The sequence below is a fragment of the Gadus macrocephalus genome, chromosome 21 (assembly GCF_031168955.1).
Source record: "Gadus macrocephalus chromosome 21, ASM3116895v1".
NCBI classification, from domain to species: Eukaryota; Metazoa; Chordata; class Actinopteri; order Gadiformes; family Gadidae; genus Gadus; species Gadus macrocephalus.
Genome location: NC_082402.1, coordinates 11,927,511 through 11,951,773, shown reverse-complemented (window position 1 = coordinate 11,951,773; position 24,263 = coordinate 11,927,511). Strand labels below are relative to the sequence as shown.

Below are 24,263 nucleotides of genomic sequence, written 5' to 3'. Positions count from 1 at the left end.
ACCACGATTGTCATTACTTTATCCAGTAATTATATTACATCATGACATAACTTGTAATCAAATAGGGTTCTTCAAGATGGTCCGTTTTGTAAAAATATTAACATAAGTGGCCATAAGGTGGGTGATATGTAGGGAGTGCTTTTCCCAAAAGAAAAAATACTGTTGGCGTATGATGAAGTGGTCGAAGAAACTCATCGTGACCAGATTTCTGAGACAAAATCCGGGGACATTTTCGGTAAGAGGCGTAAAAACCTCCAATACATTTAGTGGTTTGTCTTTGAAAAACTAAAACGGGGACACTGCCCTTACCATCCATAAAGCAGTTTCTCTCACACTATTTTCTCCTAAATTGCAAAGGAATTGATGACCCAATTAGTTTTTCTTTCTCTGATCAAAGTAGCTAAGATCAAGAACATCCATAAATCAGCTGTAATAAACAGGGATCAGCCAGACACTTCACCCAAACTAAGGCCTCCTCCTTACACCATATGATCACAAGATTTGGGGAGACTTTTATGGAAAATGCCACAGTTCATGTGAAGGACAACTTGAGGGCATATGATTCTAAGTTGGTTTAATCCGTTTTCCCCTTGATGTTGGTGGAAAATAGCAAACAACTACAACCTGGCATGATATGTCCACCTTTTGTTGTACAACATATGTCTTATTGTGAATGGTCCCTAACTTGAAATAATTACCTTACACCCTGACTTACCTAACCAATGTATTATGCGTGGGGCACTGGGCAGCAGAGTAATGAGGAGGAGGGACATGTCTCATGCCATGCACCGATTTATCTTTGGTCAATTTAATTAATTTACATGTAAAAGTGGGTGTGAAACACCAATTGGTTGAATAGATGCATGAATGCCATAAAATAATTGCGTACCTGTAGCTGCCTCTCGCGAAGGGAAAATATTCTACCTCGCAGCTATTCCACCAATCAAAATACCAGAAATATGGGCATTTTAGACGGGCATTCTCTGGGCTGATCGCCACTGGGTTCTGGCTGGCTTTAGCCTGTGCACTTAGGCGCGCAACTATACGTGTCGTTTTCCAACATTTGTTTTTTTATTTCTTTCCTTTGTTACAATTTCGGATCTTTCAGTCAGAGTGGAAAACCGGGGACATTTCCGGGGGACAGCAGTAGTCGGGGACAGGTCACTGACAACCTGGGATTGTCCCCGGAAACCGGGGGACGTCTGGTCATGACTAAACCACTTCATAAGCATGTTAAGGGTGCACTGATGTATCGGTCCCCATGACAATTTGGAAGCCAATTAAGTTTAGGTTCTGGTCTTGCAGCATATGTAACTAATTACACATCTAGAAGAGCAGGTTGGATGGCTGGCTGCACCAGATCATAATAGTATATTTGACTTCATTTATTTATATTCATAGTTAAAAAACGAGTTACATATCTTGTAGGAGGGTTACGTTTGTGTATATTTCAGTATCAGAATTGTGTGTGTGTGTGTGTGTGTGTGTGTGTGTGTGTGTGTGTGTGTGTGTGTGTGTGTGTGTGTGTGTGTGTGTGAGTGTGTGTGTGTGTGTGTGTGTGTGTGTATGTGTGTGTGTGTGTCTGTCTGTGTGTCTGTATGTTTTGAGATATTTCTGCATGTGTGTGTGTGTGTGCGTATGTTTTAGTATCAGAATAGACTGTGTGTGTCTGTTTTGAGATAATTGTGTGTGTGTATTATTTCAGTATCAGAATTAGGATGCAATGGAATCAGCGTGGTTGGAAGTCATCGTGTGCGACGATGAACAGAACAACAGATGCCCCTCTTTAAACATGACCCTTTATTGTCACAGCGTCCTGCCACACAGGCAGTGGAAATCAAACCCGCAGCCCGCCCAACGGCGTCTGAGCGGGAGCAGGGTGGAATGTCTCGGAGAAACAACAGCATCACCTCGACCCCAACGAGTAGACAATACATGTTGTGTTTATTTGTGCAGTATTCACTGTGCTACTGTAATCAGCGATTATGATCATTGAAATAAAAAGGCCAATACATTTACAGCTAGCTGGATCTGGACAGAAAAAATAGAGTGGTAATAGTGTGTGAGTGTGCATTTTGAAGTAAATAGATGCAGCACAGAGATTATCTTCTTTTCTGCCAATTCTTCAAGTCACATGATGTTACTTTTAAGGCCTAGTTGCCAAGAAAGTTGGTGTATTTTAGTACTGCGATACACATCACATCTTAAGAGCCCCAAGAGGCAGACTGGCTTGGTCGTGCTTTAAGATATGAAACCAAATAAAAATGTGACCAACGATTTTTGGAACGCAAACAGTTCAGTGGGGAGTGTTTTAGTGGCAACATGCTGCACCCCACTCCCCACACACCCATGCCTCTGTACCCCTGTACACTGGCCAGCTCAAAGAAAGATCTCCAGCCCCGTGGATGAACCGATTATCCCCGGTTCCTATGACGCGGCGGAGAAGGCTCCTCCTCTTGTGGTTGGGAGCAGTGGAAGGGCTCCGTGGGATCGTGTTGGTCCGGGAGGTTTTCTGCTTGGTTCTGAATACGACCCCCGCTCACGAGGCAGTCAGGGGTTTTGTTTAGGGTGACGCATAATCATTCTATTCTGGGATGGGGTGTTGGGGGGGGTGCCGCTGTCCTTTGCGTTCAGTCCCTAGGTGACTCATTGCATGCTGTCACCTTAGCGCCCCCGACCTAAGGGCCAATTCAATTCTAAAGGGGTGTGTTGTGCTGGATGGGGTTGGAGGCAGGTTCAGGGTTAGGGGCTGAGTCCTCTCAGGCGGTGCTGGCCCACCTCTAGGTGCGGGGGGGGGGTCTCATCAGGACGACTGCATCAGGCCCGTCAGCCGCTTGCCCGTCAGAGACTTGCCCTGAAAGATTGCAAAAGTAACTAAATGTGTTGCTAATAGTAGGGGGGGGGGGGGGGGGGGGGGGGTGAAACTTAATGCAAGCAAGACTATAAAGAAAATAGAACAATGATACGCAAGAATGTTACCTATTCTTCACAGAGTATTTATTGAATGTTATAATTTGGGGGATTATTATCGCACCATTTCACTGACTCTATTCTTATGACGATTGTGTCTTGGTGAGAGCTGCTATAACACTGTATAAAGCACCTTTCTATCTAGCTAAGCTGAGGGGATGGCCATGGTGCAGTACCGGTACTCACCACACTGCGGGTGAACTTCTCCAGGGAGGTGCGTCTGCCCTGCTCCGCCTCAGGCTGACCCCGGAGCCACACAGGGGAGGAGGGAGGGAGAGGAGACAGAGTGAACAAGAGCTGAACCGTTTCTGGCCACGTGACTACACGGGCATTGAGTGAAACCGTTTGTTTGCACGCTTACTCGCATCTCCACCGTACGCATACAACACACGCTCACACACACACACACACACACACGCACATACACACACGCTCTCACTGAGGCACGTGCGGGCGTGGGACTACATTGGAGCAGTGACACACACACACACACACACACACACACACAGGCACACACACACAGGCACACACACACAGGCACACACACACACGTGTACCTTCTTCCTGGTAATCAGAAGGTCCTGGTACGCATTGGAGCGTAGGAAGCGCGTGTAGCTGTCACTTTTCATCAGCTTGTAGATGTGGTCCTGAGATAGAGGGAGACACAGACCAAACGAGACGATAGATAAGAGAAAAGCCAAACAAACGAGACGATAGATAAGAGAAAAGCCAAAAAGCTGAAGAAACGGGAAGATGTGTCTCAGTCAATATGTGGCTGTGTGGGTGTTATCATGCTAGCGAATAACTCTATGTGTGTATGTCTGTCAGTTTTGAAGTAATTGTGTGTGTGTGTGTGTGTGTGTGTGTGTGTGTGTGTGTGTGTGTGTGTGTGTGTGTGTGTGTGTGTGTGTGTGTGTGTGTGTGTGTGTGTGTGTGTGTGTGTATGCTAATGGTGTGTGAAACAGGGCACCACTGTAAACATGGTCGTCACTGGAGGAAGAAGCTACAGACACAAATTGTCGGAGATGAAAAATAGCAACATTATTTAATTCCTTTTTGAAACCTTGTCTCAGGAAGTTCACCAGCTCAATGCCCCACTTTCTTCTACGTTCGTAGACAGAAAGCTAAAGCTCCTGGGGGTTTAAAACAGGGTCTACCATTAGCTCTGCTTCTGTACTTTAGTCCACTGATTCATTTTAGCATAATTAATCCTCATTTCTTCAGCTTCCCTTGAATTCATACATTGGTTGACAGAAGCATGTGTGGGCATCGGTTGGCTTAAATGGAAACTAAAAAACCTCATTGAATAAGTACCGGCCCAATATCCAAATAATAAAGGCCTTCTCTTGCCAACATCTGGTGGATACTTTTTATATATTTGTGAGTGGGCATATGGCTGCTGGCTTCCTCTTCGCTGTCTCTTGCATAACCCAAAACAGCCAGTATAACAATAATTGTACATACACCTTCATTTACCATAAATTAACATTTGTGAATATCTTAATAAGCATTAACTAATGTTAATTAACAGTTAACTAACGGCCTAGCTATCATTTACTATTCGTGTTCATGGTTCCTGAAAACTATGGTATTAATCCACACATTTTTGTAACCAATGCTAATTATTTTACATTTCTACTTAGTAATTACATATTGTAATTATTAACTACAAATTAAATTCATATCTGCATATATATTTGTTTAAACGTGGGATCAGGATCCACAGCACTACGACGTAACCCCGCTGCATCACTATCTCGACCCACTAGATCCAGGCGTGGGGTCTCCTTCAAACAGGACCCCACAGTGAGGCCCACCTGGGCGTCCTCGTAGCTGTAGCGGCCCGGGTCCTTCAGGTTGTGTCCGGTGCGCTCGTAGCTGTGGGAGTCCAGGTTGATGGTGCTGGGCGCGCCCTCCGCCAGGAACTCGGCCCAGATCTCCTGCGTGCGCTCGGCCACCTCCAGCAGGGGGCGCTGCTTGAGGTCCTGCACCGCCAGCCAGAACCTGCAGAGACGCCCCGCCGGCCCCACACTCAGACAGAGTCGACCGTCTGAAGCCCAGAGGCCCGAATAGCTCTGGGCCACACAGAGGCAGCTGGGCGTTGGGTGTAGTGTGTGTGTGTGTGTGTGTGTGTGTGTGTGTGTGTGTGTGTGTGTGTGTGTGTGTGTGTGTGTGTGTGTGTGTGTGTGTGTGTGTGTGTGTGTGTGTGTGCATCCAATAGTCTAACGAAATACTGGAGGACTGGCTTCACTGAGCAGTGAAACAGCTGGGGCTGAACTTCACCGGCTGGGCAGGGCGAGAAGCCCCTGACTGCAGACCGCAGACGGAGCCCACATGGAGGGGGCGGGCACTCAGTCCACATGGAGGGGGCTGGCACTCCACCCACATGGAGGGGGCGGGCACTCAGTCCACATGGAGGGGGCTGGCACTCCGCCCACATGGAGGGGGCGGGCACTCAGTCCACATGGAGGGGGCGGCCACTCAGTTCACATTGAGGACTGGTCAAACAGCCCGAAATTAGCTGAAATGTACCACCTGAAATTACCTGAAATTAGAGTGTGCCCGCCCGAGCGAGTGATGCCTAAAACATGCAAGTAAGTGAGACTGTCAAAATGCTTAATATATTTAGTAATATTCATGCAATTGTGTATTATGTCTTGTTAACTACTTAATCGTCAAATCCCGCGGCGAGAAAGTTTTAGTTACACCTAGCATGTTCCCCCAACATATGCATAGGTCAATTTTCAGCATCATAAGGTTGAGTGATATAGTCATGTCATACACCGTTTGAAAGCTTAGAATCTCAGGAATGTCAACCAATGTCAACCATTCGGTGGAAAAATAAATATGTTTAGTGAATATAGATCAAATATATCCTAGTGTCTTAGGTCATAATAGCCCCCTCACCCTCCCCCACCCTTGGTGCATTCTTACTTTATCGTCGTTGTGGATATCCTTAGCAATGAGTTGATACTTCATGTTGGGTCTTGAAATGTTCATAAGAGTCCAAAGAAATCGAATATCAATATTATTTTAGTCTAATTACATTGTGTATATGCACAAGCCATCTTATACAAAGCAGCCGGAAAATAGAAAACCGAAACTCTGCAATGTTTTTTTGTAGAAAACTGCTTTTATGTTTATACTGGTTTTCTTTGACTTTTAGAGACACCATCAATATACAAGTTATAGCCTACTCCATGGCTGATCCATGGCCTACTTTTATTATTCCATTGTATTAGCCTACTCAACATTACAGACAACAATCTGTTTTATTTCCAGACAAAACTGAAGACCAGGAACTGGAACCTGGGAACCTGGTATGTAATATGTGTGTAATGCTGGAGGTTGTATGTATAGCCAGATGAAATAGTCTGATGACTAGTTGAATAGTGTTTTTTATCACTGAAAACTCATCAGTAGTAGTAGCCTTTGTTTGCATACCATTTTGTGGTTTTGGGAGAGTAGGGTGTCAAGTACAGACACAAATAGTTTTTCTTTCTTCTTCAAGGAAGATGATGTTGTCCTGAAGGACACAATTCAGGCAGCAGCATGGTGCCAGTTAGTCTTTCAAGGACAGCGTTTCTCTCCCAGAGGTCATTGGGATGGAAGGTTGGGAGCAGATGGCAGCATCAACACAGCGCAAATCCATGACGGCGGGGATGAGGAAGAAACGTGGAAACCATTCCGATTCTCATCCAGATTACATACTGACTATGAACTGTTCTGTGTGGAGATGATGGACAGGAGAAACCTGAAGGTGTTTGCCTCTTTTGAGTCAAACACCTCTCCCCCTCCCCGTCCCCCCTCCCCGTCCCCCCTCCCCGTCCCCCTCCCCGTCCCCTCCCCGTCCCCCCTCCCCGTCCCCCTCCCCGTCCCCCCTCCCCGTCCCCCTCCCGTCCCCCCTCCCCGTCCCCTCCCCGTCCCCCCTCCCCGTCCCCCTCCCCGTCCCCTCCCCGTGACGCCTGCGCCACACGACTCCAATGTAGTCTGATGATGCAGCATAATGGCGGCGCTTGGCAGCTATGGCGGCGGTGACGGCGATGTCGGGCGACAGAGCGTGAAGCGAGAGTGGCGTCCACCTCACTGAGGAAGGCGTCAGTGTGTTCCCCCCCCCCCCCCCCGTTGAGACTTTGTTTGTTCTACTCTTTATTGATTTATCTTTTATGTTAATAGTTTACAATCTATTTTTTGTAGTTGTTATTTTTTAATTGTTTTGTTGAATAAAAAGACTGTTGTTAGTGCTCCAGTGATTGGTGTAAATTATTTTTTTTATTTAAATTAATTTTTGCCCTTAGATGTGGTCACTTCGTTATTCCTCACATTACATCTGTTAAGGTCATACCTTTGGGTCCCAGTCTTCATAGTTCCCCCAATCTTATTTTGGCTGTAACTCTCACAGACAGACGGGTACAGGAGTTCGCACACGTTGCATTGTTTACAGGCAAGGGTGGATTACCGCACGGGCACACCGGGCACATGCCCAGGGGCCCAAGGGCGGTGGGGGGCCCTAAGCCAGAGCTTCTGTGTGAAGTCGCTGTTAGTAACTTTTAATGTTGCATTGTCGAAGCAATCAGTAGAGAAATACAAAAATTCAAGCGAAAACAGCAATAGTAGGCCTATTAATACTGAGTAAAAAAAAAAAAAAGATCACTAGGGGGCACTATTTCAGTTAGTGAATTTGAGACTGGTCACGAACAAGGCACTGTGATTTAAACATGGAGCAACGGCGAACGGTTGTAACGTGAACTCTTAAGTGGAACCTAAATAGGTCCATGAGTGGAACAGCTAAGCGAAAAAAAAAAGAAACAAGAGTAAATGTATTTGCAAGTCGTTTAGGCTATGCTTAACTTTATAATAGTTCCATGGTACGCAGCAAGAAAGATACCCAGTCACAATACTCCCGTACCATCTGTTTGTATAATTTAATTAACAGCATGGGCTCCCGCTAGCTTAACATAGTATTACCGTTTACTCTTGCATTAACAAGAGCAGCGGAAATCTGCTCAATCGTCAATGTGGTCGGAGTGGCCGCCCCCTCGATGTGGACTGAGTGCCCGCCCCCTCCATGTGGGCGGAGGGCCAGCCCCCTCCATGTGGGCGAGGGCCAGCCCCCTCCATGTGGGCGGAGGGCCGGCCCCCTCCATGTGGGCGGAGGGCCGGCCCCCTCCATGTGGACTGAGTGCCCGCCCCTCCATGTGGGCTCCGTCTGCGGGCTGCAGTCAGGGGTACTTGGGCAGGGCTGGGGCTGGAGGTTAGGAATGAGGTTCCACACTAGGGGTGTTCCATAACGTTAGTCCATATAAATTACATGCTGTTTCACGCCTCGTTTCCACATACGTATGTTTTTCGTATCCGTGCTTCCGTAAATTTACGGAAGGAGTCGCTAGTGTTTTACGTACGGGCATGAATTTATTTACGGACAAAAGATGTTAGGAGGAAACCGATGGATTGCTTACTCCGGGTAGGAAATGAGTCCTTAGCCCAAGTGAAGGAGTTCAAGTAGGCTACCTCGGGGTCTTGTTCGCGAGTGAGGGTACTATGGAGCGTGAGATTGCCGGAGAATCGGAGCAGCGGGGGCGGTATTGCGTTCGCTTTACCGCACCGTTGTAACAAAAAGAGAGCTGAGCCGCAAGGCAAAGCTCTCGATCTACCGGTCGATCTTCGTTCCTATCCTCACCTATGGTCATGAGGGCTGGGTGATGCCTGAAAGGACGAGATTGCGGGTACAAGCGGCCGAGATGAGTTTTCTGCTCCTTTAAAGGAGTCAGCTTAGGTGGTTCGGGCATCTGGTAAGGATGCCCACTGGGCGCCTTCCTTGGGAGGTGTTTCAGGCACGTCCAGTGGGGAGGAGACCTCGGGGAAGACCCAGGACTAGGTGGAGAGATTATATCTCAACACTGGCCTGGGAACGCCTCGGGATCCCCCCGTCAGAGTTGGTCAATGTGGCCCGGGAAAGGGAAGTCTGAGGCCCCCTGCTTGAGCTGCTCCCCCCGCGACCCGACCCCGGATAAGCGGACGAAAATGTAGACAAAAGATGTGGGAGCGTATGAACATGAGGATCGACATATAGGCTACAGAGATAAAACAAAACCAACCAGGCTTGGAAAGAGATCGTTGAGGAGTTTGGCCTGCCAGGTACTTACAAGTTTTGTGAAAAACATAAAAACTTTCATACGGTATCTCCGTAAAACGACGGCGAAAGTTAAATTTTTTGAACGTATATTACGGACATACCGGACAGGACGGCGAAAGTTAAATTTTTTGAACGTATATTACGGACATACCGGACAGAAATTTTACGGAGGGGAGGAGTCTCGGAGGAAAAACGGACATTACGGAGAATCACCTAGGAATGAATGGACTTTCGGTCGAGACGGTTGGATCGCATACGAGAATGTACGTATGTGGAAACGAGGCGTGGGTGTAACACTTGCTTACTACATGTGTAATTAATAATTATTGTCAAGTGTGACCGTAATACTAATTAGCATAACCCATTTATATCAGTCAAATGGTGTATTCTGTTTTTAGCTAGCCAGGCAGCATAGATTGGAGACGCTTTCCGAACTAAGAGAAAGAGAGAACGAGAGACGGGGGACATCACTTCCTCTCGACTCTAGTAGTGAACAGTGGAAGGCCCTAGCAGGTCAGGAAGAGGACGAGATGTGGTGGGTACTGGGGGAGGCGTGCGCGCAGGGGAATGTGTGTTGCCTCTTGTGCGTGCATGCGTGTGTGATGATAACTGTGAGGCACAGTTGACAGTCACATTTACATTTAGAGCATTCAGCAGACGCTTTTATCCAAAGCCACTTATAATAAAAACATTATTCTCTTGTGTCTTTAGAAAGAGAGAAACAACACTATATTGCTGTCAATACAGTAAGGATGTTCATAGAACAAGCGACATGCACTTACAAATGCTAGGTTAACCCATTTCCTGTAGACAACAAAGATAGCTAGGATAAGACGCTGCACGATGCTTACATTAATACTATTTTTAAGTGCCAGGACGTACAACATACAATAAGTGCGTACATTAAGTGCCAGGACGTACAACGTACAAGAAGTGTGTACATTAAGTGCCAGGACGCACAAACATACAATAATGCTTCAGAGGGGTGTATTTAGGAGAGTTAGGGAGGAGGAGGAGGAGGAGGAGGGGTAGTGGGGGGTAAGGCTATGCAGAGTCCAGGTCAACTCTCAACAAGTGAGTCTTCAGTCTCTTGCGGAGATCTCGGAGCGACTCTGCGGTCCTGACTACGGCAGGGAGCTTGTTTGGCCAGCTTTGTCATAATAGGACAAAGCTGGCCAAACAAGCTCCCTGCCGTGTGTCGAGCGTCCCTATGTGTGAGTGGACCCTGGTGTGATTGTGGTAAATGAGTCAGGGTGATCCCTAGCAGGTACCAGGGGTGGTGCATGATGAGGAAGGGCTGCGGAGCAGACACAGGGCCCCATACGGAGCCATGGCGGGGGCACACTCACCGCAGGTCTCAGAGCTGAACTCAGACTCCAGGAACTTGAGGAAGAGCTCCTGTCCTGCTGGGTCCTTCAGCGCCTCGTCCAGGGAGAAGCCCCACTTCTTCACCCGCTGCTGGCTGGGCTCCTTACTGCCCACCGGGCAGAGAGAGACAGAGAGAGAGAGAGAGGGAGAGGAGAGAGAGAGAGAGAGAGAGAGAGAGAGAGAGAGAGAGAGAGAGAGAGAGAGGAGAGAGAGAGAGAGCGAGAGGGAGAGAGAGAGAGAGAGAGAGAGGGAGAGGGAGGGAGAGGGAGAGGAGAGGGAGAGGGAGCGAGAGCGAGAGAGAGAGAGAGAGGAGAGAGAGAGAGAGAGAGAGAGAGAGCGAGAGCGAGAGCGAGAGCGAGAGCGAGAGAGAGAGAGGGAGAGGGAGAGAGAGAGAGAGAGAGAGAGAGAGAGAGCGAGAGAGAGAGAGAGGGAGAGGGAGAGAGAGAGAGAGACACAGACAGACAGCCAGACAGACAGACAGACAGACAGACAGACAGACAGACAGACAGACAGACAGACAGACAGACAGACAGAGAGAGAGAGAGACAAAGACAGAGACAGAGACAGAGAGAGAGACAGAGAGAGAGTCGGGGAGAGGCGGGGGAGACAGAGAAAGAAGGAGAGAAGACTCCCTAAACTAATTGTTGATGGTATTTTTTTACTTTTAAAGGAATCAGGTACGTTTCAGGTCCCCAACGTATGCGTTTCCCCGTGACATCAATTTTGATGTCTAATCATTTCATCAGACATTTCTTCCGGAACCTCTAATTAACCCGTTAAGCTGAATTATGCAGCTACATTAGGCGTGGTGATTATGTGTCAGCTGCAATTAATTTCACCATAATTCAAGCGAGTGGGAGTGAACACGAGAGCGACAGTTTGTTAGGTGATCAGAGTTTGGGAACAGAATACAGGTGTCAGCATTCGTTCAGGATTCAAACACAAATCTACGTTCAATATAAAATATTAATGAATGTATAACCAATATAAATGTGGTTTATGTCGTTGCAAATAGTATGAATAAACTCAAGATGATGGGAGCGAATCACACGAAGAGCGGATTACTGTGGAATACCGATTTGGATTTGGAACTGGTACAGCAAGGATGTGTAAGCGTTGTTTATGTATGTATTAATTCCTTTGCTCTTTTTGGTGGGCATGCTCAGATTTTCTAAATTTCAACTGAAAACCAATCATGACTTCAACTGATGAGGTGAAACAGAGGGTATAAAGTCCAAGTCTTTTCACTCCCTTTCTCAAAAGAGTCTGATCGTTTACCGTAAGCAGCTGATGCCCTGACAGACAACACATCCAGCCAATCATACGAGCGTTACGTCACCAACCACCAGGCTGATAAACTGAGCTGTCTATGAACCCGGTCAGAAGAACACCAAACACGGCTTACATCTTTTCCTCTAAAAATATCCAACAGTGAACATTAATGTCTGTGTTTTATTTCCATTATATATGATATTTTTATGCTAAAACTGCTAAATCGATACCACTGTCTTGTTCGAGCCAATGCTCAATTGAGGAAATGCGCAGTGCTTCCCAAAACCTTCCCAGGGGACAGCCATTTATTTTCCAATAGATCCAATCTACCCAGCGTCATTGAGCTCAAATATAAAAAAAGACATCATACATTATTCAAAGAAGATTCATCCTGACAAATCAGATTCGACTCTACTATATGATTCAATAGATCACTAGATCATTGTAACTTATAGATTCTTTTTCCCATTTGAAATGTGTTTGTATCTTTATGAAGTGTGTATCTGAGTGTGCATCTCGCCCAGTTGATCCAGTCTAGCTGGGGGGGGGGGAAGGGGGAGGGGGGTGCAGCTCTACCTGGTCTCCAGGTCCCAGAAGGTGCAGTCATCACTTGTCCAGGGGTTGGAGGGCTCAGGACTGGTGAGGAACGGGTCGTACTCCATGTACTGCTCCGTGTAGCTGATGAGACTGCCGTCCTCACGTGGCCACACACGCACGCACACACACACACACACACAGACACACACACACACACACACACACGCACGCACACACACACACACACACACGTGTCCAATGTACGCACACACACCAAGTTAAAAGATGTTAGAATACATTCTTCAGTGTCATTTCATTCATGCATGTTAAAATTCTGCACTAAAGTTTATTTATATATTTTAGGAAACTTGTAGCAGTTTATTTTTATGTCTCGCTGTGTTGTGTCCCTCTTCAAGCACTTAGCAATGCAGTTTGGCACGGAAAGTGCTATCTGTATAAAGTTTGATCCATCAGTTGTAGTTTGATACATGCTTTTCACTTGCCACACACACACTCAAACACACACACACACACTTACACACACACACACACACACACACTTACACACACACTCAGCTTTCTAGAGCTGGCAATAACCAAGTCTAGCACCAGGGTCTCGGGGTCATGGATAACCCTCTCAGCCAATGGGGATCCAGGCCCAGCCCTTTATACCACCCATCTATAAATAGTTGAAGGACTTTATTATCACTGAACTTTAATTCACACAACAGATGGGCACACACACACACACACACACACACACACACACACACACACACACACACACACACACACACACACACACAGACACACACACACACACACACACACACACGTTAAATGTCAGGCAGCTCTGGTACTTGTGATGCTGTGAACATCCCTGTCTCACGTTGTACCGCACCACACCTCCGTACCTTTCAGCCACCTTAGACATCTTCATGCAGTGGCGGTCGAGCTGATGGCGCAGGAAGCCAATCTAACCAGGGAGGAGAGGTTGTTGTTTCAAAGTGTTGAGAGCCCTTCTACCGGCCCTCCCTCTAGCCGTGGTAATCACGCTGAGAAAGCACTGTTCCCTTTCCTCTTTAGAGGAATACCGGGGTGATGATAACACATGGATGGATGGAGGTGACCCCATGTGTGACGTGTTCCTCGCCGGGCTCCTTACCTCCTTCTCCAGGTCCTCCTTGGTGCCTTTGCGGGCGTTGTGCACGGGCCCGTGCACGGGGCTCTGGACCTGGGTGGGCTCCTCCGCCAGGCCGTACACCGACTGGCTCCCGGGACGCCGAGGACAGAACCAGACCATATGATGAGAACGTTTAGTGAAACGTTTCACTCCTCGTGAAAGAGTGACGACCCGCGTCGTAAGCACCGGAGCAACCAGAGTGCGGCATGTACTCGATGTGGGCTGGCTTTAGGGAGCAGCCTGTAGCCACACAGTGTGGTCAGGGTTAGTGCTGGCACTGATCAATTCTACTCTGACTCTTCTCTGACTCCCAGCGACGCCCCGGCAATCTCATTAGTCAACCAGGAGATTTACAACGCGATCAAAACAGCATTAAAGCACTCCTGTTTTGCAGGAGTGTTTGCACCCTCACACAGCACTACTGGCTGAAAAATGCACTTGACGTTTGTAGATATAGCAGCAAAATCTGTCTGTGTCTCTAAAAAATCGTATTCAGCATAAATCAAGCTTTCAGAGGGCAAATATTTTTTTGGTGTATATGTGTGGTGTTTTTTCAGTTTAGGAGATCCCACAATCTCATAATCTCAAAAGTGTTTGGACATTTGAACGGCCCAGAGCACAATCGCTGACGAAGCGAGTACCTTCTTAACTCGGTGAGGATTCTTCATGCGACGACACTTCCTGATGTCCATCTCTGTCGTGTTGACACAGCCTGGCTGGAGAGCGTTCAACACAAATTAAAGCTGCATTTTATTCACACACACACACACACACACACACACACACACACACACACACACACACACACACACACACACACACACACACACACACACACACACACGCCTGCACAAAGCACACATGTCCAAACACACAGTACACCCACACAAACACACACACACACCAATAAACACTCACACCCACAGACACACAAACACACACCAATGACACACACACAATGACACACACGGTCAGGCAGCCTTACCACAGGTCTATGGACGTCCCAGAAGGCCCTCTCCTGGCTGTCCAGTATCTTCCTCTCAGATTTATCCTTTTTCCTGTCAATCCTGAGGAACAGAAATCAGCCCCATTGACATCTTGACATTTGGTTAGCCAAATGCTTAGCCTCATATAGCTTAATAACTCATTCTTTATGCATGGCATGACTCCAATGTCCTCCTGATTTTATTACAGGCTTACAGCTTTGAGACACTGTACCGAACTGCATGAGTAGAAATTATATAAACGACAAAAATGACACAGGCCTTTTCGCTTCCAGTTCTGAGCTATTCTCAGCCCCTCAAAGCAAAGTTATTAGTTTATTGCTACGGTATTGCTATGGTGACGGAGGCACACTTACTTGACCTGGGCCTCAGCCTGCATGAAGATAAACTCCCACTTCCTGGCGAAAGCTCTCTGAAGCCTGGCCAGGTTCTCCTGTTGAACATAAACACTTTTCATTCCCACCGCTCCGTACCAAACACTAACCCTGCGTCCCACTTTGAAAGAGCAGAAAGCTGCCCCGCAGAGGAAGAGGAATCAAACAGTAGGAAATACACCTATGTACACAAAGTACCCCCACACATGCACACAGGCACACACACAGGCACACACGCATGCACGCACACACACACACACACACGCACACACACACACACACACACACAAGCACGGTCTGAGGACACAAACAATAAGATCCACCTTGCATCATTAGCTTGAATTATGCACACCACAACTCCCAAGGACACACACACCAAGGCTCCCTAACTTACCGCCTCGTAATCTGCCAGCTCCAGCCTGGTCTTATTCTGCATGGTCCGCTTGCACAGGTAGATGGCTGAGAGAAAGAGAGAGACAGACAGAAAGACGGACAGGGTGATGAACACAGCAGAGAGGAGGAAAAGAATGGAGAGGAAGAGAAGGACACGGTCGCAACCGGGAGCTCAAGCCACTGCAATTTAGGAAAGCACACATGCAAAGACCAGAAACGAGGTGATTAACAAAACATCTTCATTCATTTGAGAACACATTAGCTTTTAGAAAACTCTTAAAAGTTATGAACAGGTCTGGACACAGCTTCGGTTTAATTAATATTATGATAGCACAATTCTAATATAACTGTTCATCACTTCTAATTGTACTGTGGAAACATCCCCAATGTCGTTTAGTGTAATTGCATGGCGTCTGTATAATGTGTGTTGTCTGACTGTGCAGCGTGTTATCTAAATGCTGCGCATACATGTCAACTTGATAAAGACGTTTTATTATTTTGCTTGTGTTCTGTCTATTCGCATGTGTTTTCTTTAGTTGCAGTGCATTGAGTTCTCAGGGCCACCGTAGACAGATGATCTAGGCTTACTTTCTCATGAATATCCGTGTACAAAGCTTAATCTACACAGCTCTTATTAACAACATAAACACAAAGCAAAGGCCCCCATCTCAGACTGTTTTATGTCTCATACCAACAGGTGCTTTAAAACTGAGCCTGTAGAAGTCCCATTTTTGTGCATCGTAAATTTCTGCACGGTGTAGGTGCGTTGTGGGTCATATACAGTGCCTATTTCTCCACGGCGGTATTAATGAATGAAGTCCATGCAAAGCACAATGTGCCTTGACTTTGGCGAACACAGAATACAGAAAACTTGACGATCAAAGCTATGCGGTTTGTATTCAAATTGAGCCATAAGCAGGGGTTTAAACACTTCCCACCAGCACAAGACAATACTTGACCTGAAACGTATCTCTTACTAGTAGTAAAAAAAAAAAGCGGGGTCAATATCATAGCCGATTCTTCAAAAGCGAAACTCTTTTTTCCATCGTTGAAGGAAGTATTTCAGACTTCGACTTCCTCCTAGTTTAGTATTCCATTTACCCATGACAGCCAGTCTGAAATTCCTAAATCATTCGACTTCCTCCTAGTTTAGTATTCCATTTACCCATGACAGCCAGTCTGAAATTCATAAATCAATAAGGAATGGCAGAGTCATAAAAGGAGCGCTGCAAATCAATCTCTCAACGACAGCCAGAGTTTTCATGAAACCTCGACTTCCAAAGTTTTACAAAAGACTCTCATCAACATTTCCCAAACAACATGTATACACAAAACATCACACACACACACACAAACACACACAAACATACACACGAATGTGCATCCTCACACTCACACCCACACACACACACACACACACACACACACACACACACACACACACACACACGCTGATAGCAACATCAATCTGAACTATGAAACAACTGCAGGTATACATGTAAAAATGCAAATATAGACTGAAATATTAATGTCAAGTCTCTTACCATAGTCTGTGTTCTCTGGCTCCCAACAGTTTGAAGGCCAAAAGTATGGTGCCTAAGGAAAGGGTAGAGGTAAAACCGAAGGTCACCAACTAATGTATTCAGAAGCTGCACTTCAATGACAACGACCTCAATAAACAGAGACATTGTTTTACTGATGTGTAGGCCCTGAGGAGTGATATTGTAGTGGGAACTACTTTTAGCGGGAATTAATAAAAGGTAGTTCCTATTACTGTAAGCAAGATAAGACACAACCATTTGGAAATGAGTAAAAGAAAATAGATGTCATTTGAAATTGATCACATAGCCGGTGTCGTAACTTCACACAGTGACAGGGTTCGCCAGGTAGCCAATCACACAAACATCAAAAACAGCAAGTGAGCACATTGTGAATGTCAAGAGCGCAAAATAGACAGGGCTAAGCCAGACCTAAAGCCCCTCATTCATGGGATCTGGGAACACTTTGGTTTCCCTGCAAACAGTATTGGCGTTGGCCAAAGACTTGGCGATAGAACATGTACGTAGGCTCTGCCCGGACAGCCAACATGAGGACTCATCTGACCCAGGAACACCTCAGTGTGTCTTTCAGTGGGACTAGACTTAATCAAAGCATGCAGACCATCCCATGTGGTGGCGAATGTGTTTTATGCTAAAATATACATTAATTAATATACATACACTAAATTAATGTTTAATGGTGATTTGTAAACTGGTAGTCTAGATTGACACCCTCAGGCATTATTTTCCCTGCAATGTCTCAAAACTGTAGAAAACCGTGACCCCATAAATTTGAATTGTAGCGAACCGTCAATTTTGTAATATAAATATATATATATGCAGTATACTACAATTAAAGTAAAGTTGTTATTATTAATATTGAGTCTTTATTCATTCTTTCAGACATTCCTTCAGTAGATTTAAATAACTTTAGTGAATTCAGACAGCCTTGGTTATGATAATTGTCATAATTATTTTTTCTCCTTTGTGTTTCTCTTTCTATGACTTCCAAAGTAATTTTCCACTTTGAAAACGCAATGCAAATCATGGATACTATCTCTGCAGTGTGCCTTCTCTTGGTGCCAACAGACCTAGGCAACAAAAGGCTTTGCCGCAATACTTCCCGGCTGTTACAACTGTATTTCATTAATCAAGGTGTCATCGGTGGCTTATTAATGGCGTTGTCTAACTTGTTGTGAACACCATGTAAAGTGGTAAGCCAAGGCCCTGGTGTCCCATCACCAGGCCTTCATTTCAGCGCCACTTGCGTGAACTGGAACGCCAACCACAGTAAGGACATCTGCCTCAGATGTGGATATTGATACTGACGTCGCTCACACACATTCCTCCAACTGCCAAAAGGGACTCTTGGAGAATAAATCAGGTGGATTTGCAAAAACAGATCAGTCAAATAAACAACACCGGACTTAATGTGAATGAATCATGTTTATTGCTGCTTTGCATCTATACTATATTGCTGAGAAAGAGTGGGTCGTTTTTAGCTTTCTTCAGGTTTGTTTCAGGTATTTTTTTCTGTTAGATCTGTCAGTCTAGGCTCCGACAGCAAGCGTCTTCTCTCCTCGTGATGATTAATTTAAAAGGACACCATTCCAAATAGGGTCATGGATTCTCCCCAACCCCAGCCCACCGTGCAGGGAAGACACGGGAAGACAAAGCAGCAGTCGGACGCAGGATGGGGTTTGAGGTCAGAGGGGGGCCACATCCTGTATATTTACAAAGAGATTCCGTCTTGTCAGACAGCCACAAAGGTAGATTTAGAATTACAGTGACTTTACACCTTCCGTATATAACTTAATAATTCTTTGACGGGAATCCAGTATTTCAGAACCAGGATTTCTTATCATCACACAACGCCCATAAATGACATGCTTGTGTAGCCACATGTCAAATAACCTTTTTCTCTTCCTTGCTTTATCAGTCGCTCTCTATTCATCTGTCCATCACTGTCTTCCTCCCTCTCATTCCTCCTTCAGCTTCATGTAAACATGGCAACAGTGCGTTTACATGGGACAGCAAGATCGGAATAAGCCTTTTACCGATTTTGGTACTCGAACGGACCGTGTCAATTATCCGAAAGTACATGGCCTTTAAGAGATCGGATAATGGCCGGAGCATGGCTGAATCCGCTACCCTATGTGGCGCTGCAGCCCTTTTCAAGTGGTTATAGAGCCACTTCCGGTTGATCTCTACGTCCCAGCAACAACAAACTCAGGCGGCATTCGAAAAATTTGTTTTCAGTAGACAGCTGTTTCATTCTGGACTTCAGAGAGTCAAAGCAAAGATTCCTTTCCTCCAATTCCTTCTCCACCATGGCCGAGATTACCCCCACTATGAGTCTTTGTAGTGGAAGTACCAGAGAGTCGGAGACCCCGACGCAATCTTTAAGATTCATAATATCAGAGAATATCACCGTCAGTTCGGTCGTGGCGCAATGCATGAATAAAGATTGCATACAAGTCAGAAGAAAAAAACATTTATTTTGACAGATGTGCCCGAAGTTACTACTTTACAGCCTCGTTGATGACCAACGTTTTATGTACTTTTAATTCATAATTGCAAGATCTCGAGCATGCACAGAATGCGAAATCCGATGCGAGATACGATGCAGGTTTACATGTAGGTAGAGATCAGACAAGGATCGAGTTATCTAGGTGTTCTTATCCGATCTCGCTTCTCCATTCATGTACCGATTTCTGTCCGAAGTAGATCGGTTAAAGGTGTTTACATGCATTTTAAAAGTCTGGTTGAGGTCTTATTTGATTCTTTATCCGATAATGTCTCTGCATGTAAACGCACTGACTGTAGGTCTGCAGACTTCAGTGGCACAAAACTAACAAGGCAAGGAAAGCCCTTTAACCTCTTCTGTCAATCATCTCTCTCTCTCTCTCTCTCTCTCTCTCTCTCTCTCTCTCTCTCTCTCTCTCTCTCTCTCTCTCTCTCTCTCTCTCTCTCTCTCTCTCTCTCTCTCTCTCTCTCTCTCTCTCTCTCTCTCTCTCTCCCCCCCCCCCCTCTCCCTCTCTCTCTCTCTCTCTCTCTCTCCCTCAGTCTTACCATCATTCATTCTCGTTCGTTCTATCTATTGTGTATGGGGTTGGTTGTTTGTGAGGGTCTTTTCAGCTTACCTGGAAGCGGTAGAAGGTTCCGTCGTCTTTCAGAGACAGGACGTGGTCCGAGATGGGGAAGAAGTAGCCCTGGGAGGCGATCAGGCCTCCGACGTGAATGGCCTCAGCTGCACACAGCCACAACACAACAAACCCCACAGCGGTTCTCAATGCTCATGGTGATGATCAAAAGGCATTGTACTTCCGCCCAACTTTTGCTCGACTGTGTTGACATGACAAGCAATCATATCATCATGTCATGATTGTGTGTGCATTTTTCGGAGAGGTTGCACATTCAAGTGCTTGTGATTAGTTCTTGAAAAACAACCAGCGGTGATTGTAGTGTCAGACAACACATGCACGCACACACGCAGAGACACACACACGGCAGCATCCATTTGAACAATGAAACAACTTCAGATATGGATGTGAATGCTTCAATACAGACTTAAAATCATCATGTGACCCTTCAGAGCATACAATTCATGGATAGACTTCAACAATAGACTGCATCGAGGACTTTGAGAAAGCATGAGTTGTTTGCACTAGAAATCTTCCAAACGGTTTTACAATTCCTGAAGAGGATATTCTTTGACACATCCAGTGAACCATTGCTCCTCCTCACCTGGATCCTCAATGTCCAAATTCTTCATCAGCCACTGCACGATATCTGTACCTGTAATACAATGAGAAGATATACTGTAACCCTCTGCTGAGCTCACAATTCCCATTGCTTGCGAGTGATTCCATGCATCAGGGTGGGTGTTTGTTGAAGTACTTTGTTGTGCTGCACAAAGGAGACTCAGCTCTATCAGTGTCTCTCCACCTCTGGAGCTCATTCTCTCCATCATAGGAGCGAGAGGGAGAGTTGATAAAGAACAGCTAGATGAGACAGGAGGCAGGCCGTTAAAGGCATGGACCCTCGCAGGGAGATAAAGATCGGTTGGGAGAAAGAGAGAGTGATTAAGAGGACGATAGAGAGGGATAGATGAGAATGAGTGATAGAGAGGAAGAGAGAGAGCATTATATTTTTCTGGCTGGTAGTGTGTTTATAAGAGCTGAATACATGATCATTAACTTATGCCCAGAAATCTCTATTAGCTTGGTTCAAAGTTGACAAAACAGGGTTGTTCTGACTTCCTGTCTTATAATTCTGATGGTCTATTAAACCATAGGTTTACCTCTGTAGGAATAGGGAACCGGGGTACCGAAAACTGTGCTTTATTATTAAAGATCATTGTATTGATATGTCAGACGTTATGGGTTACATTTCTTGAGTAATTAGTTAGCGATATCTCTAAAGCCTCATATGGTTTAAGAGGAATACATAGAATTGTTGAGAACCATAGTTGCAGCTTTCTCTGTCTTCTCTTATCTTACACTTATTTATTATTGAGTATTATTCGTGATCCAGATACAGGTCGCATGAACATGATCTCTCTCTCGCATGGCCTTTCTTTATGTAAGGGACACCCAGAGAGATGCTTCATATGGGAAACTTACTGAATGTAAATATCATTTCAAAACATTGGCCAACATTGAACGTTATATTACGTTAAGTTATGTGTTATATGTGTTTTTATATATATATAGGTGGATTCAGTGCTGGATATTTTAGGGTTTGGCCTTAACACCAACGGCTTTCTTCATTTCTAAACCTAAATACAGGGAGGTGGGAGAGAGAGAGAGAGAGAGAGAGAGAGAGAGAGAGAGAGAGAGAGAGAGAGAGAGAGAGAGAGAGAGAGAGAGAGAGAGAGAGAGAGAGAGAGAGAGAGAGAGAGACTCTCTGGAAGCCTGTCACTCACCTGTGACCACACTGGGGATCTTTGTCATGAAACTCTTGACCGTTCTGATGGGCACGCCTTCCTCCTCGTCCTGGATGAACATCACTATGTCCTCAATCTGCCAGGGGCGACAACACAGAGAGGCTTTGATTGGATTTGATCCCCTTCATTCAATACATTTGTTGAGATATGGCTGAGTTGAGACACAAAAAAGTAAGCCTAAGCGGACACAGGATGACAGAGGACAATACAAATCAAGTCACAGTGATGATGATGGCCACACCGGTGGATATTAAACACAGGGGACTCAAACCCATGCAATCAAACACACACACACACTACAGTCACACACACACACACACACACACACACACACACACACACACACACACACACACACACACACACACACACACACACACACACACACACACACACACACACACACACACACACACACACACACACTACAGTCACACACACACACATACACATACACACACACACACACACATATCCCACGTGTACCGAGGCCTATTCATACCCCTGAGCAGAGGTTAATTAAAGACGTGGACCACTTTGCGACGAGGTAATCATGTCAGCCGCTCCCTCTGCATGCCCTCCTTGCTGATTGCTCGTCGCCGCTGCTCCTCTCCCTCTCTCCTGCCCCTCTCACTCTCTCCTGCCCCTCTCACTCTCTCCTGCCCCTCTCACTCTCTCCTGCCCCTCTCACTTTCTCCTGCTCCTCTCACTCTCTCCTGCCCCTCTCACTCTCTCCTGCCCCTCTCACTCTCTCACTCTCCCCTGCCCCTCTCACTCTCTCCTGCCCCTCTCACTCTCCTGCCCCTCTCACTCTCTCCTGCCCCTCTCACTCTCTCCTGCCCCTCTCACTCTCTCCTGCCCCTCTCACTCTCTCCTGCTCCTCTCACTCTCTCCTGCCCCTCTCACTCTCTCCTGCCCCTCTCACTCTCTCCTGCTCCTCTCACTCTCTCCTGCCCCTCTCACTCTCTCCTGCCCCTCTCACTCTCCCCTGCCCCTCTCACTCTCTCCTGCTCCTCTCACTCTCTCCTGCCCCTCTCACTCTCTCCTGCCCCTCTCACTCTCTCCTGCTCCTCTCACTCTCTCCTGCCCCTCTCACTCTCTCCTGCTCCTCTCACTCTCTCCTGCCCCTCTCACTCTCTCCTGCCCCTCTCACTCTCCCCTGCCCCTCTCACTCTCTCCTGCTCCTCTCACTCTCTCCTGCCCCTCTCACTCTCTCCTGCCCCTCTCACTCTCTCCTGCTCCTCTCACTCTCTCCTGCCCCTCTCACTCTCTCCTGCCCCTCTCACTCTCTCCTGCCCCTCTCACTCTCTCCTGCTCCTCTCACTCTCTCCTGCCCCTCTCACTCTCTCCTGCCCCTCTCACTCTCTCCTGCCCCTCTCACTCTCTCCTGCCCCTCTCACTCTCTCCTGCCCCTCTCACTCTCTCCTGCCCCTCTCACTCTCTCCTGCCCCCTAACTTTAGGTCTGCTTCAGGAGCGTGGGAAGGGCCAGAACGTGGGTTGCTTTGGAGACAGCTATTGCGTATGGAGGTTGTTTACTTAAATGACAATGACGGTACATACAAGGATAATCATTTATGAACATTAGTTAATGCTGTGATAAGGATTAACTAAGGATTACAGACAATTAACTAGGGGTCGTCCAAGATTAAGATTTAACATGATCGAGGCAAATTCGTCAGGCCAGACCCATATATTTTTTATTATGATGCCAACTTTTTGTGACTTTTGCATCGTTCAAAATCTTGAGGATGTTAATGAGCTCATCAGGTGTCAGGCGTCCCCCAGCTGTCTACAGGGCCGGGTCCTCTGCTACATGTCCCCCTGTCTCTAGAAACAAATTAACTTTTCCAAATATGACGACAATGTGCACGTCCGTTTACGTCTGCATCCGATTTGACCACAAATTAAGAATACTATAAGCCTTATAAACAATAGTCATGGCTTGTAATCAAATGAAATCAAGCCGTGGTGGGTCTCTGTGGAGACGCTCCACTCGGTCTGATTACACACGAAGTTCACACCCAATCAGCACAAATCCTGCATCAATAAAGCGAGGCGTTTGGCTGATTAAAGAACATAAATGCATGTTAATTATACGTTTCAGCGACATGAACAAATGCGGCACTATTCAATTTAGCAGAACAGCTAAACAGCGCAACTGAGGACCAACAGGGAATCATTTCCACCACCATGAGTGCTATGATATGAAGGCAGCTGTTGACACAGTTTGCGTTTGACGTTTTTAATGGTTTTACGCTTTTTTTTCAGCTATTGTGTCACCTTCTTCTCTACAGTCTAGAATGTGCTCGGCTTGGAAAATGAAATGATTGGATAGTGCCACTGCCATTGCACAAAGGGGTTATCAAGCAGACAATGAGGACATTTATTGAAAGCAAAAAATAACACAGCAAATTGCACACAGAAGAATGAGTCAATCCCCCACTTTTAATTCACGGAGCCAGGCAATGTCGTGGTACCACCCATTTTGTGTTGTTAAACATGCAGAATTCTCCTAACACGATGATTTGACGAAATACCT

General features: G+C 46.2%; 1 protein-coding gene across 1 annotated transcript in view; it reads right to left on the bottom strand.

Moving 5' to 3' along the window:
- Nucleotides 1-1,491: 1,491 nt before the first annotated feature.
- The window catches only part of rgs6 (regulator of G protein signaling 6), a 56,654-nt gene continuing 33,882 nt past the window's right edge, over nt 1,492-24,263 (bottom strand). Inside the window, exons 2-18 of the mRNA XM_060041022.1 lie at nt 21,703-21,799; nt 20,523-20,573; nt 19,919-20,025; nt 16,782-16,833; nt 15,239-15,303; nt 14,827-14,903; nt 14,452-14,533; nt 14,108-14,182; nt 13,449-13,550; nt 13,198-13,259; nt 12,323-12,433; nt 10,459-10,580; nt 7,053-7,056; nt 4,788-4,974; nt 3,528-3,617; nt 3,157-3,210; nt 1,492-2,854 (exon numbers count right to left, since the gene is read on the bottom strand). Of these exons, the coding sequence (XP_059897005.1) occupies nt 2,804-2,854; nt 3,157-3,210; nt 3,528-3,617; nt 4,788-4,974; nt 7,053-7,056; nt 10,459-10,580; nt 12,323-12,433; nt 13,198-13,259; nt 13,449-13,550; nt 14,108-14,182; nt 14,452-14,533; nt 14,827-14,903; nt 15,239-15,303; nt 16,782-16,833; nt 19,919-20,025; nt 20,523-20,573; nt 21,703-21,799 (1,389 nt within the window). The 3' untranslated portion in view covers nt 1,492-2,803. The remainder of the gene's footprint in view (nt 2,855-3,156; nt 3,211-3,527; nt 3,618-4,787; nt 4,975-7,052; nt 7,057-10,458; nt 10,581-12,322; nt 12,434-13,197; nt 13,260-13,448; nt 13,551-14,107; nt 14,183-14,451; nt 14,534-14,826; nt 14,904-15,238; nt 15,304-16,781; nt 16,834-19,918; nt 20,026-20,522; nt 20,574-21,702; nt 21,800-24,263) is intronic.